The 14,730-nt window shown below is 32.7% G+C and overlaps 1 protein-coding gene and 4 non-coding genes across 9 annotated transcripts in view; 1 reads left to right on the top strand and 4 right to left on the bottom strand.

The window, feature by feature from the left end:
* Positions 1-912: 912 nt before the first annotated feature.
* On the bottom strand, positions 913-984 carry TRNAG-UCC (transfer RNA glycine (anticodon UCC)). Its single transcript has one exon. It is a non-coding gene; the product is annotated as a tRNA-Gly (tRNA).
* A 975-nt stretch (positions 985-1,959) lies between these two features.
* TRNAG-UCC (transfer RNA glycine (anticodon UCC)) lies at positions 1,960-2,031 on the top strand. Its single transcript has one exon. It is a non-coding gene; the product is annotated as a tRNA-Gly (tRNA).
* Positions 2,032-2,626: 595 nt separating this feature from the next.
* TRNAG-UCC (transfer RNA glycine (anticodon UCC)) lies at positions 2,627-2,698 on the bottom strand. Its single transcript has one exon. It is a non-coding gene; the product is annotated as a tRNA-Gly (tRNA).
* Positions 2,699-5,412: 2,714 nt separating this feature from the next.
* On the bottom strand, positions 5,413-5,484 carry TRNAG-UCC (transfer RNA glycine (anticodon UCC)). Its single transcript has one exon. It is a non-coding gene; the product is annotated as a tRNA-Gly (tRNA).
* A 3,696-nt stretch (positions 5,485-9,180) lies between these two features.
* The window catches only part of LOC148279833 (superoxide dismutase [Cu-Zn]-like), a 50,820-nt gene continuing 45,270 nt past the window's right edge, over positions 9,181-14,730 (bottom strand). For all 5 annotated transcript variants that reach the window (XM_088229324.1, XM_088229320.1, XM_088229322.1 and 2 more), the window contains exon 5: positions 9,181-13,179. In XM_088229324.1, the coding sequence (XP_088085450.1) occupies positions 13,098-13,179 (82 nt within the window). In that variant the 3' untranslated portion in view covers positions 9,181-13,097. The remainder of the gene's footprint in view (positions 13,180-14,730) is intronic.

Below are 14,730 nucleotides of genomic sequence, written 5' to 3'. Positions count from 1 at the left end.
TCTTCAAACCATCTGCCGCCCATACAATGCCTGAATCATGTGTTTATCTCTATGGATGCAAATTGTGACACCTCACCTCAAAGCAGAAAACTATTGAGTTTTAAGGATACATACCTTAGAATAATACTAGATGTGCGGTGGTTTTACTTAGTAAGGAATGTTGAAAACAGACAGCGGACGCAGCAACCTTCGGTAACAACCGTCATCAAGCAGTATGAGGCGATACGGCTTGCTGGGCCATATATCACGAATGCCTTCTGAGAGCCTTGGCTACGATTGACAGTCGTCGGGTGTTCACGCCTGAACCACGGGACGCGGACCTGACTTGGGAGGACACACGGGAGAATGGTTACTATATGACAGGCATTTGCTGCATTTGACAGGCTTTTTTAGGTCTAGACAGGCATGCCGGTGGCATTGTTCTGAGACAGGCATTGTTAATTGTGTGATCCAAGATTTTCAAGTAGGCATTTTTTTAAATAGCAGCTATCCTTTCCTCTCGGCTACCGATTTATTTTTCAGCATCTAGCGCTTTTTCCCTGAGACAGGTTATTTTCTGAAAAATCAGGGATCTTAGGCACCCTCTACAGGCATCCCTTCATTTTGACATGATGACCCTACACGAGAGCGGCTGAGCGCAGACGGAGAGGCCTAAAAAGACTATATGTAGACTCTATATTCTCCACCTAGGGAGCGGACATGAATTAAGTAAGTAATAAGATCTTCAAAAATAATATGTTTTTACTTTAAATAAGCGAGTCTAGAAAATTGGAATAATGTTGTCGAATCGTAAATTAAACATAGAAACAGGATAGAGCAAAGGTAAAAGTTCGGATCCCGGCCGTCGAAAACAATTTATTGAAAGGCGGTTTTACAAATGGTATTAAACATGATACTCATAAAAAAATAACGTGCGACGGCCGGGAATCGAACCCGGATCAACTGCTTGGAAGGCAACTATGCTAACCATTACACCACCATCGCTTGTGGAAACATCTTGCTTTATTATTCTCATGAAACCAAACATCATATTTTATTTTATTTCATTGGAAATACAACAGACATTTATAAATTTATAAGATACAAATCTACTATAAATACATATCATAAAATCCAATGAGAGGCTTCCACATAATATTTTTATTGTAAATGCTGTCACATAAAAATTAACTGAATTGAATCTATACAATAAAAATTTATATTGTATTGCAATTTTAGACGGTTGACTCAGAATACAGGTCCAGATGAATCTACAAACTTACCTAAACTCTAAACTCGCAGGAACATGGCTGACGCCATTTTATGTATAAAACTTTGAATAACATGATATTGCCCTAAGATTCTATCACTTATTAATTTTAGAGTCCCAGTAACGCAGACCAGAATCCAATATCTTTTTAAAATTTCTAAATGTTCCACTAAATCTTTTCAAAATTCATTTGTAAATAGAATCTGCAATATGTGTAGTCAGAAATTAAATTGTATTGATATTAATAACATATCTTTAACTTCCTTTAAAAATAAAATTTCCAAAATTAATTCAAGTTATGATGTTGCGCCTTGAATCCGCAGCCTATATTATGCGGGTTATGTGCAGTTCTGTATGTAGGCACATAATAAATGTACACTGTATGGTCAACTATAGTTTTATTATTTATTATAATGTGCAACCGTTTGACCAATATTCAAAAGTAGATATACTTTTAATAATACGTATTTCATTTACATTTCTAGTAATATAAGTTTTGTATGATTAGTTATTTTATGTTAAGTATAATTTTTATGTGACAGCATTTACAATAAAAATATTATGTGGAAGCCTCTCATTGGATTTTATGATATGTATTTATAGTAGATTTGTATCTTATAAATTTATAAATGTCTGTTGTATTTCCAATGAAATAAAATAAAATATGATGTTTGGTTTCATGAGAATAATAAAGCAAGATGTTTCCACAAGCGATGGTGGTGTAATGGTTAGCATAGTTGCCTTCCAAGCAGTTGATCCGGGTTCGATTCCCGGCCGTCGCACGTTATTTTTTATGAGTATCGTGTTTAATATCATTATTTGTTAAAGCGGTTTTGAAATGAACTGCTTTCTAAGAAACTTGATTCCAATTATCCAGCACTGTTTATTTATGAACTTCCGAAAATGCTCATAATTGTAATATAGTGTACTTTCTTATTTTTCAAGTTCTTATAACTTAATTAATCTATCTCCCAAGGTGCTAGCGTATGGCATATGGTGTCCATAAAATCGGCCTACTCCCGTATGCCCTCCTAAGTCAGGTCCGCATCCCGCAGTTCAGATGTGAACTGCAGACAAATTGTCGGCCGTGGACGTCCAGGCGACCTGAGAACCTGATGCCTTGTAAAGTAGGCAAGCGTATTTAAGAGGACATGCGGTGTCAGAGAAATTTGCTGAATAGGTATTTGAGCATGATTTTTCTATCACCCACTCGCGAATGCCTCCCCGATACGGGTCAAAAAAGACAACTTCACGTCGGCGTCGATCGATGAGATATTATTATGCTTTAGTTATAAAAATTAATAAACGCGTTAAAAAAAATATTTATGTTAATAAATGTACGTCAGATTTGGTATGGATTTTCGCCAAAAAATAGAGTGCGACGGCCGGGAATCGAACCCGGATCAACTGCTTGGAAGGCAACTATGCTAACCATTACACCACCATCGCCTGTTGTAGGAACTTTCAAACTTAACGGTACCGAGAAAAACTGATCAAACATTTGAAATTCACCTTGGTAAATAATTACTAAGCAGCTCAAACAGATCTAATAACATCAAGCCAATGAGATCAATAGTGGAGGCCATATTTGAAAATAGAAATTAATTGTGTTATGGTAAAACGTAAATGGTATGGTATAACGATGTATGATAGGTGCACAAATTAATGTCGAAATCCGTGAACTATGTAAGGCTGAGACTTGCATTATCGACATAATCAAGAAAGGGGTGCTGCGTTGGTTTGGACATGTAGAGCGAATGGGCATCGAAAGAACGGCTAAAACGATCTACGATGCGAATGCTGATGGATGCAGAAAACGAAGAGGAGAGAGAAAGACATGGCACGATCAAGTCCATCAAATACTTGAAGATGGACATGTCAAGAGTGAGAATAATCAACGTGCGGGCATGAGAAGATGTATGAATGTAGAGAAAGCGAGGTCTGTATGCAAAGACAGAGTGATATGGCGTTCTATCATCTCTGCCTATCCCTGCGGGGAAACGGCGTGATGGTTTGTTGTTGTTGCTGTATGTATTTTAATCAAAATAATGTTATTATTATTATAAAAGAAAAAATAAACAAAACTTCTCCATTCTTATAATTGGGTTGGGTGTTGTGCCCTCGAGAGGATGAAAAGCGAGTTTTTGGCGCCCCAAAAACAAAACCAACCAGCCAAGGGAAGATAACTTCGACAGAAAATCCACCAGAGAAGGCAACGGGAAACCACTTTGGTCATCTTTTCCCAGGAATCACTACGGCGAGTACATCAATAAGCAGTCGTCCCGGCTGCGAAATGTAAAATTAGCGCAGGACAGATACATATGCTTACGCTGTAGTGATCGTCAACGTCGAGGGGACCCAGCAAGGCACTAGAAGAAGAAAAAATATTTAAAGATTTAAATATTTTTTTATTTTTTTTATTTTTTATTTTATTGAAATAAACGGCACTTAGTGCCTTTTACATATTAGTTACAAATACAAATTAAATAACCATACATGTAAGCATAAGTAATACAGAGCATTTAAACAATATTATCAATTAACAAATTAAGAAAGTCTAAAAAAGATAAACTGTATGAAAGAATAAAATATTACCAGTTATTGAATATTCGATAAAAAAAATATAATTTGGTATTAGAAATACTTAGAACCAGTTAAAAAAACTAATAAAACAATTTTGAATAACATTAAAAAAATAAATGTATTATTATTTAATACTAATACTTAGGTAAATAGTATATATTTATGCATAAAAATATATAATGATTTTTAAAAATGATGAATAGTAATATTTTGTACTTATAAATTAATTCAAGAAAAGAAACGGAAAAAGAAAAAAAACACCAATAAAGAAGTTTAAAACAATTCTTAACATTAGTAACAAATAGTTACCTAGAGCTACGAGTATTACCAATGAAATAAAGAAGAAGAGCCGTTCTATTTGTACTAAATTTCATGTGAAATGAGTCACCAACGTCCTAGTACTCATTGCCTAGAGAGAGAATTCTATTGATGACTGCATTTTTACCATATGATGTCGAAGTATTGTTGCCACAGTATTGGTAGGTTTGCCGAGTTGTCCTTTTCGGACATAGTATAAGTTACCAATTGAAAATACTAGGTACACTTCCACTTATTTATTTGACCAATTAGCGCTTTCACCCTCTGATGAGCATTGTCATTGATCGATGTACATTGCAAAAAATAAATAAATATTTTCATAGAATATAATTCTCCCTTACAGTACACAGCCAACACATGTTTTCAATAATTTGTCCCACCCTGTTTCATTGTAATATTATGTAATGTATCTCTTTAGACCAATTTTAAAATGTGTGTAGGACACTTAAGATAATATTTGGTTTTATAAAAATTATCCTTACTCTGTATACCTAATATTTACCAGACTGATGATCAACCTCCTTCAAACGGGGATAAAGCTGCTCGCGATATTTGCTCAATGTACGGTGAAGATGCTATGAATTATTGGATATTGGGTATTGTGCTGTTGTGTCCGTGTTTTTTCAAATGAAAACAAGAAGAGGATGCAGCAAAAAAATACAACATTTAATTATTATAACTTACATATCTTTATTCCTACATAAGAACTTATGGGTAAAAACGTTTATATAGTGTAAAAAATCTACTGCTCTGGTGTTCCAATGATTGTTAAAAAAAAAATAAAAAGTAGTGAACTAATATTTTAACTACAATTTTGTACAACCTCCTAGGCTATTTAGGCATCTACAAACCTTCACTACATATCTACAGAAACTTCAGAGGAACGTTCTTTATGGTAAAAAAATTTCGAATCCTAATTTTTTTTTTTCTTAAACTAATATTTTAATAAATGAAAACAAACAATTTGTAAATGGAGACAATCCTTGATTTCTCGGACTAGCATTTCTTACATAAACCCCCACTCAGCCGCTTCCGTAGTGCGCGTCCTGTGCGAATTGCTAAATACGTTTTCAATCTAATTTCTGTAACACGATTTTTTAAAATGCAATATTCCAAAAAGTTAATTGGGATATTTTTAAACGTACATCATAAAAAATGATCATCTGAAGTTATGCGGTATGGCCCTGATAAATCGTGCATAATAGACAAGCACTTAAAATGTTTAAGACGTATTTTCTTTTCACGAAATATCAAAAGGAAAGTGCGACGGCCGGGAATCGAACCCGGATCAACTGCTTGGAAGGCAACTATGCTAACCATTACACCACCATCGCTTGTGAAAAGAGTTTTAAAAACGAATTACATTATTATTTGCATAAATATCATTCGCTAGTATACATAACACCTGTGCAGGTGTTTGATATTTGAACACAGTTTTTTTTTAAATTTTATCGTTTTGTTTTATAAAAATATTATAAAACATTTTCTGAAACATCATTCGCATCATCATCATCAGCCGCCTCTTGTGCAATGGTGAACATAGGCCTCCCCATTTAGTCTCCATATCTCCCTATCTTGAGCCAACTGTATCCATCCATTTCCTGCAACTCGTATTATGTCATCAAACCACCTTGTCTGAGACCTGCCGACATTTCTCCTACCCGCTCTGGGTCGCCATTCCAGGACTTTTTTGATCCATCTAGAGTCTGTGGTTTTGGCTATATGACCAGCCCATATCCATTTCTGGTTGGCAGCCCAGTAGACCACATCGGTGACCGTTGTATTGGTTTTTCTGTGTCTCAACGAAATACCCAGCATTCTCCTTACCATGGCTCTCTGTTTAATAATTTGTGTAAATTTTTCTTCGTGAACACAAAAGTTTCACAGCCATATGTCAGTACAAGGAGAATACAAGCATCAAAAAGTTTCTTCTTTAAGAAATGTGAATACTTCGGAAATATCCAGATAATGAGAGCTTGCCAAAGGTATTTATTGGGTTCTACATCTGGGATTATTTAATTTTTACTAACAAATCATTATTTTGTAGTACATTCAAAATAATGGTTGGTCAGGCGCCTGGGCACAGTTAGTTGGACGGTCAACAGTCTCAGTCAACAGTCTCTCAACCTGCCAGTCTCAAAAAAAATAACCTCAATAATTGCTCTGGATGTTGTAGTGTATTTTTTACCATAACTTCCTTCCATTTAATCCCGTCTTTCTCACCTGCTGACAGCCCTCTAAAATAAAAACCTAGCGGTTTTTTAAAAAAATATCTCGTATTCATGCTTAATAATAAAGTAAATTTGAGTTATAAATAAAAAACAATAATTAATGGCATAAATGTTAGAACATAAATATTTATATAACCACATACAAACTGTTTATATAGCATTTTATGGGAACGAAAAGTTGATGAACGGTAAATTAAAAAAAAAAATATTTTTTTTAATTCAAAATATTGCACAAATAGTAGATAGTGAGACGGTCATGGCAAAAATTAGAATACAATATCTTTAAAATATTGACATATTACAACAGAGATGAAGAACATTTAAGATAAGGTAATATAGAAGTCTAGGCATCTACAAGGCTTATGACCTGTCAATGGCTGTTTTAAGTGGCCACTTTACACACTCTGTTGTAATATGTCAATATAAACAGCTCCCCAGGGAGTTGAATCCAGTCCTTGTCTACAAAATTTGGACAAACTCAAAATATTGTTGATAAATTACCTGTTCCATGAAGAAGTATAGAAATTAAAAAAATAACATTTTCAGGCGTTGCCTTGTATGTAGGTGAAATAATTCAATTAGAAGAATCTCACCAGCATAAATAAAGGTTTCAGCTCTTTAACTTCACAAACATCAACAGATGGAAGAATTGAAGGAATATAGATGTTCAAATATAGGCAGAATGGTGAATGTAACACAGTGTGTAAAGTGGCCACTTAAACCAGCCATTGACAGGTCATAAGCCCTGTAAATGCCTAGACTTCTATATTACCTTCTCTCAAATGTTATTTATTTCTGTTGTAATATGTTAATATAAACAGCTCCCCAGGGAGTTGAATCCAGTCCTTGTCTACAAAAATTTGGACAAACTCAAAATATTGTATTGAATACTAACGATAGTGAATATTCTGCTTTTATACTGGAACCCATTCCTAGAAAAGCGGCCAATTGCAAAACCAAGGATTCGTGGATTTTTTTATATTAAATTTAATGTAGGTATTTCAACCTGAAGTTTATTGAAGCTAAATTATTTTTCTCGATAATTTTATTTCGATCGGAAATCGCTTGCTACCTCAGCATTGGGGAATTAATAATGGCACAATGAAAATACAGGATGATGACGATATTTTGCCGCTCTTTATATTGATTTTTCTTTCTATTTTTATAAATAATTTAATTAATTTATAAATTATTTAAAAATATCGCTTTTATAAGCGAATAAATTAAGGTTCTACACACTAAAAGAACGTGTAACGAGTCTTTTCATGGCAGTTTTATTTTCTTTGATGTAAAATCGATAAAGTTCGAAAAAAGTTTAATGGTATTTCTTTTAACCTGGTACAGTGGCACGTATTATATTTTATTAGTAAAGACTGTAAGGTGATTAATATTAAATTTTAAAATAAACCGTACGAGTTTTCGGGTAATTAAAAATAGTGTAACATTATTTCAAAGACGTGTCAAAAACTAGATATAATTTATTTGTTCTTTTCCACCTAGATTTCTCCTTCATCATTTTGCTCAATGCTGAACGTCGTAGTCTTCAGGGATATCAGGCACTAGGTGTATGGTACGACTCGTCCTGATCCTTCCAGTCCTGGGCTTAGTTGAATGTAGTGTTCAATAAGGACTCTTTAATTCCTTTATTTGGTTAATCCGTCTTGGCGGAGATGGTCCTCTTGCTGGCCTACCTAGTACCCTCAACTTACCCTGTTACTAGCAAATTTTTGACTACTCGTTCAGTCATATTAATATTTATTTCGTCGTAAAAATTCATAGATAAATGTATTGTGCCCACGTAGAAGGGTATACGTGATTCGGTTTTTTTTTGTAGAGTAATTTTTAATAACAACTAATTAACAACAAACATTTTTAGGCAAAGCTCTATAATGTCAATTTTTATTTAATTTACGTTTGTTAAACAATGCTTATAAAAACATGAAACTAAAATGGCAACTGAGGGTACACTTGCAAACTGTTGAGGGTACTATTTGCATTTGATGTATTTTTTCATTCAATGCGAATGCGCACCGTTCGCATTTGACAGAAAGAGCTTAGATAAAAAGTTTTTCCATAAACAATTGTCAAAAAAATTCAATTTCTATGAAAATGCTTATCGGCGACCGTCCGTTACCAAAAATGGTTTATAGAACACAAAACCGTCGGTTATCGTAACGAACGACCAACGGTTCGTTACACTTACGGAAGTTTGATTTGATGTTTATAAAACCGGCCCTAAGTGTATCATTAACTAAGTAATCCTTAAATACACTTAAAAAAATAAATATATTTATATGCCAAGGTGAACTAAATATATACAATTTGATTTGAACTATTTTTTTCTACATTTTTTTTTATTTTTAAAGCATCAAATACAAATTAAATATAACATATTATCATAGAATTAAAAGTAGTCTCATTCTGTGTATATTATATTATGTTCATTATTTTTATGCATACAACATTATGATTCTCTTATTTGAATTTTTTTATGTCAGTGCGTCCGATGATGAACTATTATTATATAACAATGTTTGAGGTTTGAGTATGTCCAAATGCTCGCAGATTGGCTGGATTTCCTCCCGAGGGAGTTATTCATATTTAAATTTATTTCAACATAGAGGGAAAACCTTTTTGAGAAGGGAATATGAAAGTCTAGGCATTTACAGGGCTTATGACCTGTCGTTGGCTGGTTTAAGTGGCCACTGTTTTCCCTTTCTATTGAAAAAAATTTAAATATCTAATAATTTTTATCGGAACAAAATATGTTTTATTTTATGTGCTATAAGTAAAATAATATTGTAATTAGATGTGTATATTTATATGTTCATAAAGGTAAGATGTATAAAGATAAGATAAGAAGACTTAACGACAAAGGAAAGGATACAAATAAAATTGTGACAATAATTTCATTTAAGTATTTTATTCTGCAATAGGATAGTGAATGAACATCTTTTTTAATAAATACGTGTTATTCGGTAATTAAATTACAATTTTATTAAACATCAAACAATAGTAATAAAAAAATATTTTTTATTTAAGAGTGATATATATTTACTTAAGAATTTTTTTGAACCACAACAGGCCAGGAGGCCCAATTACAATGATGAATTACATCACACACCCAGGCTTAAGAAAACCACATTTGATTTTTGTGTTCTCACCGGGAATCGAACCTGGAACCTTCCATGTGTGAGACAAGCGTCTTGACCGCTACACCACGGAGGCCGCCGTTATTAATAAATACCATTTTATCGTAATATTTTATGTAACCCAAACTACGTTTATGAATTAAAATTACTAACACTGAAACGATAAAATAATCTGTAGTTAGTTAGGTTACGACTTACGACTAAATGTTTTGCCGAACCTTGGAAATCGTGCCGAAAAAATCCGAACTTTTGCCGAATGATCGTTACAACTCTAATAAAGTTAAGTACAACCTTGAACACGGTATATTAGCAACATAAACCATGATTACTGTTCTGATCGGAAATAGTGATAGCCGAAATTAGTAAATTATAGTCAAAAAGAAAGTCGAAGTACAGAAAAGTAAACAAGCTTCAATTCATTTGCGTTTTAATCCATTGGGCGTCTATAAGTTGTTTGTGTTTGGAAAATCACCTAAAGGGCGCTGTACAATAAATAAATATCACAGCACGTCTTGCAGATACAGAGCGCATGGACGGTTAGGATTCTAGTTCCTAGTCTCCAATTATGATATATTACAATTATGATATATGGGAGCTAGATAACAGCACGTCTTGCAGCTACAGAGCGCATGGCCAGCAAGAAATCTAGCCGCTATTTACATTTTATTTTTATTTTATTTTATTTGACAATAAAGTTTAGAGTTTAAGTGATATTTTAAAAAAACGAAAGAAAAATCAAATTTATAAAAATAGAAGTTAGCTAGCAACAAGTCTTGGAGCTACTGAGAGCATGGACGGTTAAAATTCCAGACCCTATTTACTAAATTTAGATGTTTGATAACATTTACATGATAAATATAATATAATAGCTAACATCACAAAACCTCTTGCAGCTACAAAACGCATCGACGAGTGGAATTTCAACAACATAACATAAAAGAATGATTTTTAAAAGTTAACAATAAAAATGACACAATAATAATACGTCGAGCAAAGAACTAGTAAGTATGGCAACTAAGTGAACATGTAACAGAACAAAAGTAAAATATAAAAAACTGAACAAACTTTGAACCCTGAACTTATTATTAAGGTTAACAGGATGATGGACGATACTCAAACTCAAAGGGGTCCCGGTTTTATTTTGGGATGCAGTTTACAGGATCTATTGTCCTTTTCCTAGTAAAAAACTGTAAAAACATTTGGTTCACATTTGGCTGTTCCCTGGGAGATGATAGTAGATGCGCATCTGTGTGCGTAGTGTAGGTACCAACGGATCTATCCGCTTCTTGTCAATTTTGTTTGTTATTATTAGACGCATGTTTCCCCTTTAAAATGTCTTATTATTATAATTTTACTTTGATTAATATTTCAGATAAACTTGTGGATTACTTTTGATATTTGAGTAATTTTACGTGATACAGGAAAAAAAGTGTCCTTTGTATTTTGAAATGAACGTAGATAGGTAGCACTATATTATACATAACTTGTTTTATAATAAATTGTTAAATCTCGGCACTTGATCTTCACAAATAAACACATTTTAAAACAGTTTTAACAAAACCACAGTTATAAAATCACGAGAGTTTGTGGTGTTTAAATATATTTTTGTTAGAACAAAGCGTTGAATATAATAACGTGTAACAATGCTTTAAATTAATTATCTTTCTTTTCACTCTTTGTTTATAGCATGTCCACACCTCAGCGACTTAACTCAATGTTTATAACAATTAAACACATATTTTTAAATTTTAAACTAAAGTTGCAGAGAGGAACTATATTTCACACCCAGCCCGCTCGGAGGCTGGGCGTGAATCTATGTAAGAACATTTTTCTTATTTTGCATGAAAGAAAGTTTAATGTTTGAATTATCAAACATTTTCAATTGTTTTCAAATAGATATTTATACAATCAATAAAAGTTTTTAAGCATTCGCCTAAAATATCATTAAAACCTAGGACGAGAGTTTTTGACTTGATGCCGAAGAGCGTTCAAGCTATAACTGATACTCGGTCGGTAAATCCATTAATTGTAGATATTCAAAGTAAAATTAAGCATCTTAAAATCAGAGGGATGATAATTCAAATATGCTGGATAAGAGGACATGCTGGTATCGTATGAAATGAGAGAGCAGATGAACGAGCAAGAGCCGCAACTTGTAAAAGAACGGCACCTTTCTTCTCAGAATTTCCTCTTAGCTTTGCTAAACGCTCTATAAAACAAAATACGCAGCAGCGTTGGGAGGATCATTACCGCGCTTCTTCTACAGGTAAAATCACTAAAATGTTTTTTTCCAAAGCTGGCTGATGCAGCAAACATCCGTCATCACCAAAGTACTTTCTAAACGACCCAAATTTTTACCGGACACGGAGCTATGAGAATTTACATATATGGGTTTAAATTGGTATGATGACTATTGTCCATACGATGATATTTCTTCACAGAGTATCGAACACCTGTTATTTCAGTGCCGATTTGTCAGTTTACAATGCCGTAATCTTGAAGAAGAATGCAGAAAAGATGGAATATCCATCCACACTGTCGTCAAAAGCAGTTATCACGCGCCACTGTTCTTGGACTTTGCAACAATGGTGATTAGACTCATAAAGGCAATAAACCAAAATCAGTGATCAAACATCCCATTTTCAAGACAAAAAAAAAGATTTTTTCCGAGTACCTTAGCCTTGTACATGACAAGTAAAGTTTACTAAATACAGGGGTCCAAATGTATATATATATATATATATATATATATATATATATAAATTACAATATTTGAGTTTGTTTAAATGTTCGTAGACAAAAGACTGGATTTCACCCCCTCGGGAGTCATGAAGATAAACAAATTACAACAGGGATGGAGAATACCTTAAATAAGGAAATATGGAAGTCTAGGCATTTACAGGGCTTATGACCTGTCATTGGCTGGTTTATGTGGCCACTTTACACACTGTGTAACATTCACCATTTTGCCTATGTATGAACATCCATATTTCTTCAATTCTTCTATTTGTTGATTTTAGTGAAGTTAAAGAGCTGAAACCTTTATTGTTGCGAAGAGATTCATCTGACTGAATTATTTCACTATAATATTCAATGGAGTGGAGATTGAAGACTTGTCTGTCTCGTCATGGGTGCGGGTTCGATTCTCGGCAAAATGGTTTCAGTGAAATACAATTTGATTGGTAGTTTCAGTTCCCTATGCAGCAATTGACGGGTGTCATGCCATACACATTATGCATATCTACGAGAAATACCCAAAACCGTAACTGGGATATCTTTCAGTGCTTTCGAATTAAAAATGTAAAAAATACATATTACACCTTTATTAAAAAAAAACATTACCTACATGTTATTACTAATATGTTTAATAACTAGGATAAATAATAATATAATTGGATTTAAATATTTTTTCTATTTTCAAGATAATTCATTTGAATTCGATACTGATATAACATGTTTATGTGCTTTCGATAAAAAGGTGTGCCAATTACCACTAGTGTCTTCTTTTTCTTTGTTTTTATGACATAAACCACTAAAAATATTTTAAAATTGAAAATATGCTTTCTAGAATATATGTTTTGTGAGAATAAGAGATGCCATCAAAACTATGGAAGGAACAGTCAAAGATGTCGCCGAGTTCTCCGCCCTGAAAATAAAAATAACAAACGTTATTAAATTAATTTTTCCCAAAGTTATTATTTTCATTAAAAGTTACTCGAAATGTGATTCAGTTAGATTTTTATGTTTTAGTAAGAACTACGCCATTTTTCGTTTTTTCAATTCACCCTTAACCAACATGCGAATTTCGTTAAGTACAGAAAAAAATGTTTTTTTTTTTGTGGCTCTTGTGGTGTATTATTTGATCTCCGGTGAGATGAAAAAAAATGCGTTTTTTTCAAGCCTATATGTTTTGTGGAATGGTGATTTTATTTACAGGTAAGCTATAAAAAAATATCATATATTTGTACCTACATAGAAGGTACATAATATTATGCAAGTAATATACTATAAATTGATATTTTTCTGTGGTTCTGTGTGATACAACAACTTTCATCCATAAAATCAAAAGAAACGATGTAGTTTCGTGATATATTATATTATATAGATATATTATCCATTACTTTAATACATAACTCGTTAAAAAATAAATAAAAAATAGCACTATGAATTCAGTCGATATTCGATATTCAATTGAAATGTCAACTGGCCGAATTGTTCTAGAAATTAATAGTGCTAAAAACCTCCGCGTCGAGCGCCATATGTCTTGCAATATGACGAATGAAAGTAATTATGGTCTTATTTCAAAAGTACCATCTCAAAGAAAAATACCCCTTAAGAAACAATGTTTAAATTACTGTTTTTTTGACAGATGTGTTCTTTTTTTTCGTTTTCCACATTCCTAACGCGTCACTCATTTTGTTCCGTTAAATAAGGCTTGTCAATAAACGGAAAATAAATAACGATGAAATGAAAATATGTTACGTAACAAAAACAACGAGCAAAAACCACACAAATTTGGCTGTTTCCTGTCTGCAAAAAAATCAAGCATCAGAGACCGGATGTTGAAATATGACTATCACTTGATATGGATTATATATGTTACCTAACACATAACGCCTAACGTCTTCATAAGCTAAATGTTGTATAACTTGATGAAAGTATTTTCGCACTGATCTTCATATCAGGATAGAACAATAAATAAAAATATAAATGTATCAATATTTTATTTGTGTAAATTATTTTTTTGGATAATTTGTATTGTTAATTTTATTTAAATACGTATTATTCATGTTAATTTTATTATTAATTCGTACAATTAGAAAAAAAAATACAATAATATATTTTCAATTTAATCATTTATTTTGCCCATTTTATTTAAATACTAGCGGACCCGTCAGACGTTGTCCTGCCCGAACGTAGGCTTGCCTGCTATTAGCTGGGAATAAGACTTCATTGATAAGTAGGTACCTAAGTACTTGTTTGTGATTAAATTCCAAAACTAAAAATTGATAATATTTAAATATTGAATTTAAGTAGGTACCTAGGTACTTGTTTATGGTTGAATTCCAAAACATAAAATAAATATTTTTCAAATATGGCATTCTTTTTGCAAACGTCAAACTCCGGTCGTCTCTGTGTACTTATGTAGGAATACGATTTTTAAAAATGTATTGAATTTAATATTATTTTAATATTA

This window comes from Micrasema longulum, unplaced genomic scaffold (genome assembly GCF_059751315.1).
Source record: "Micrasema longulum isolate JH-2025_06_02 unplaced genomic scaffold, ASM5975131v1 h1tg000663l, whole genome shotgun sequence".
Taxonomy (NCBI): domain Eukaryota; kingdom Metazoa; phylum Arthropoda; class Insecta; order Trichoptera; family Brachycentridae; genus Micrasema; species Micrasema longulum.
This window is presented reverse-complemented; position numbering and strand designations above follow the sequence as displayed.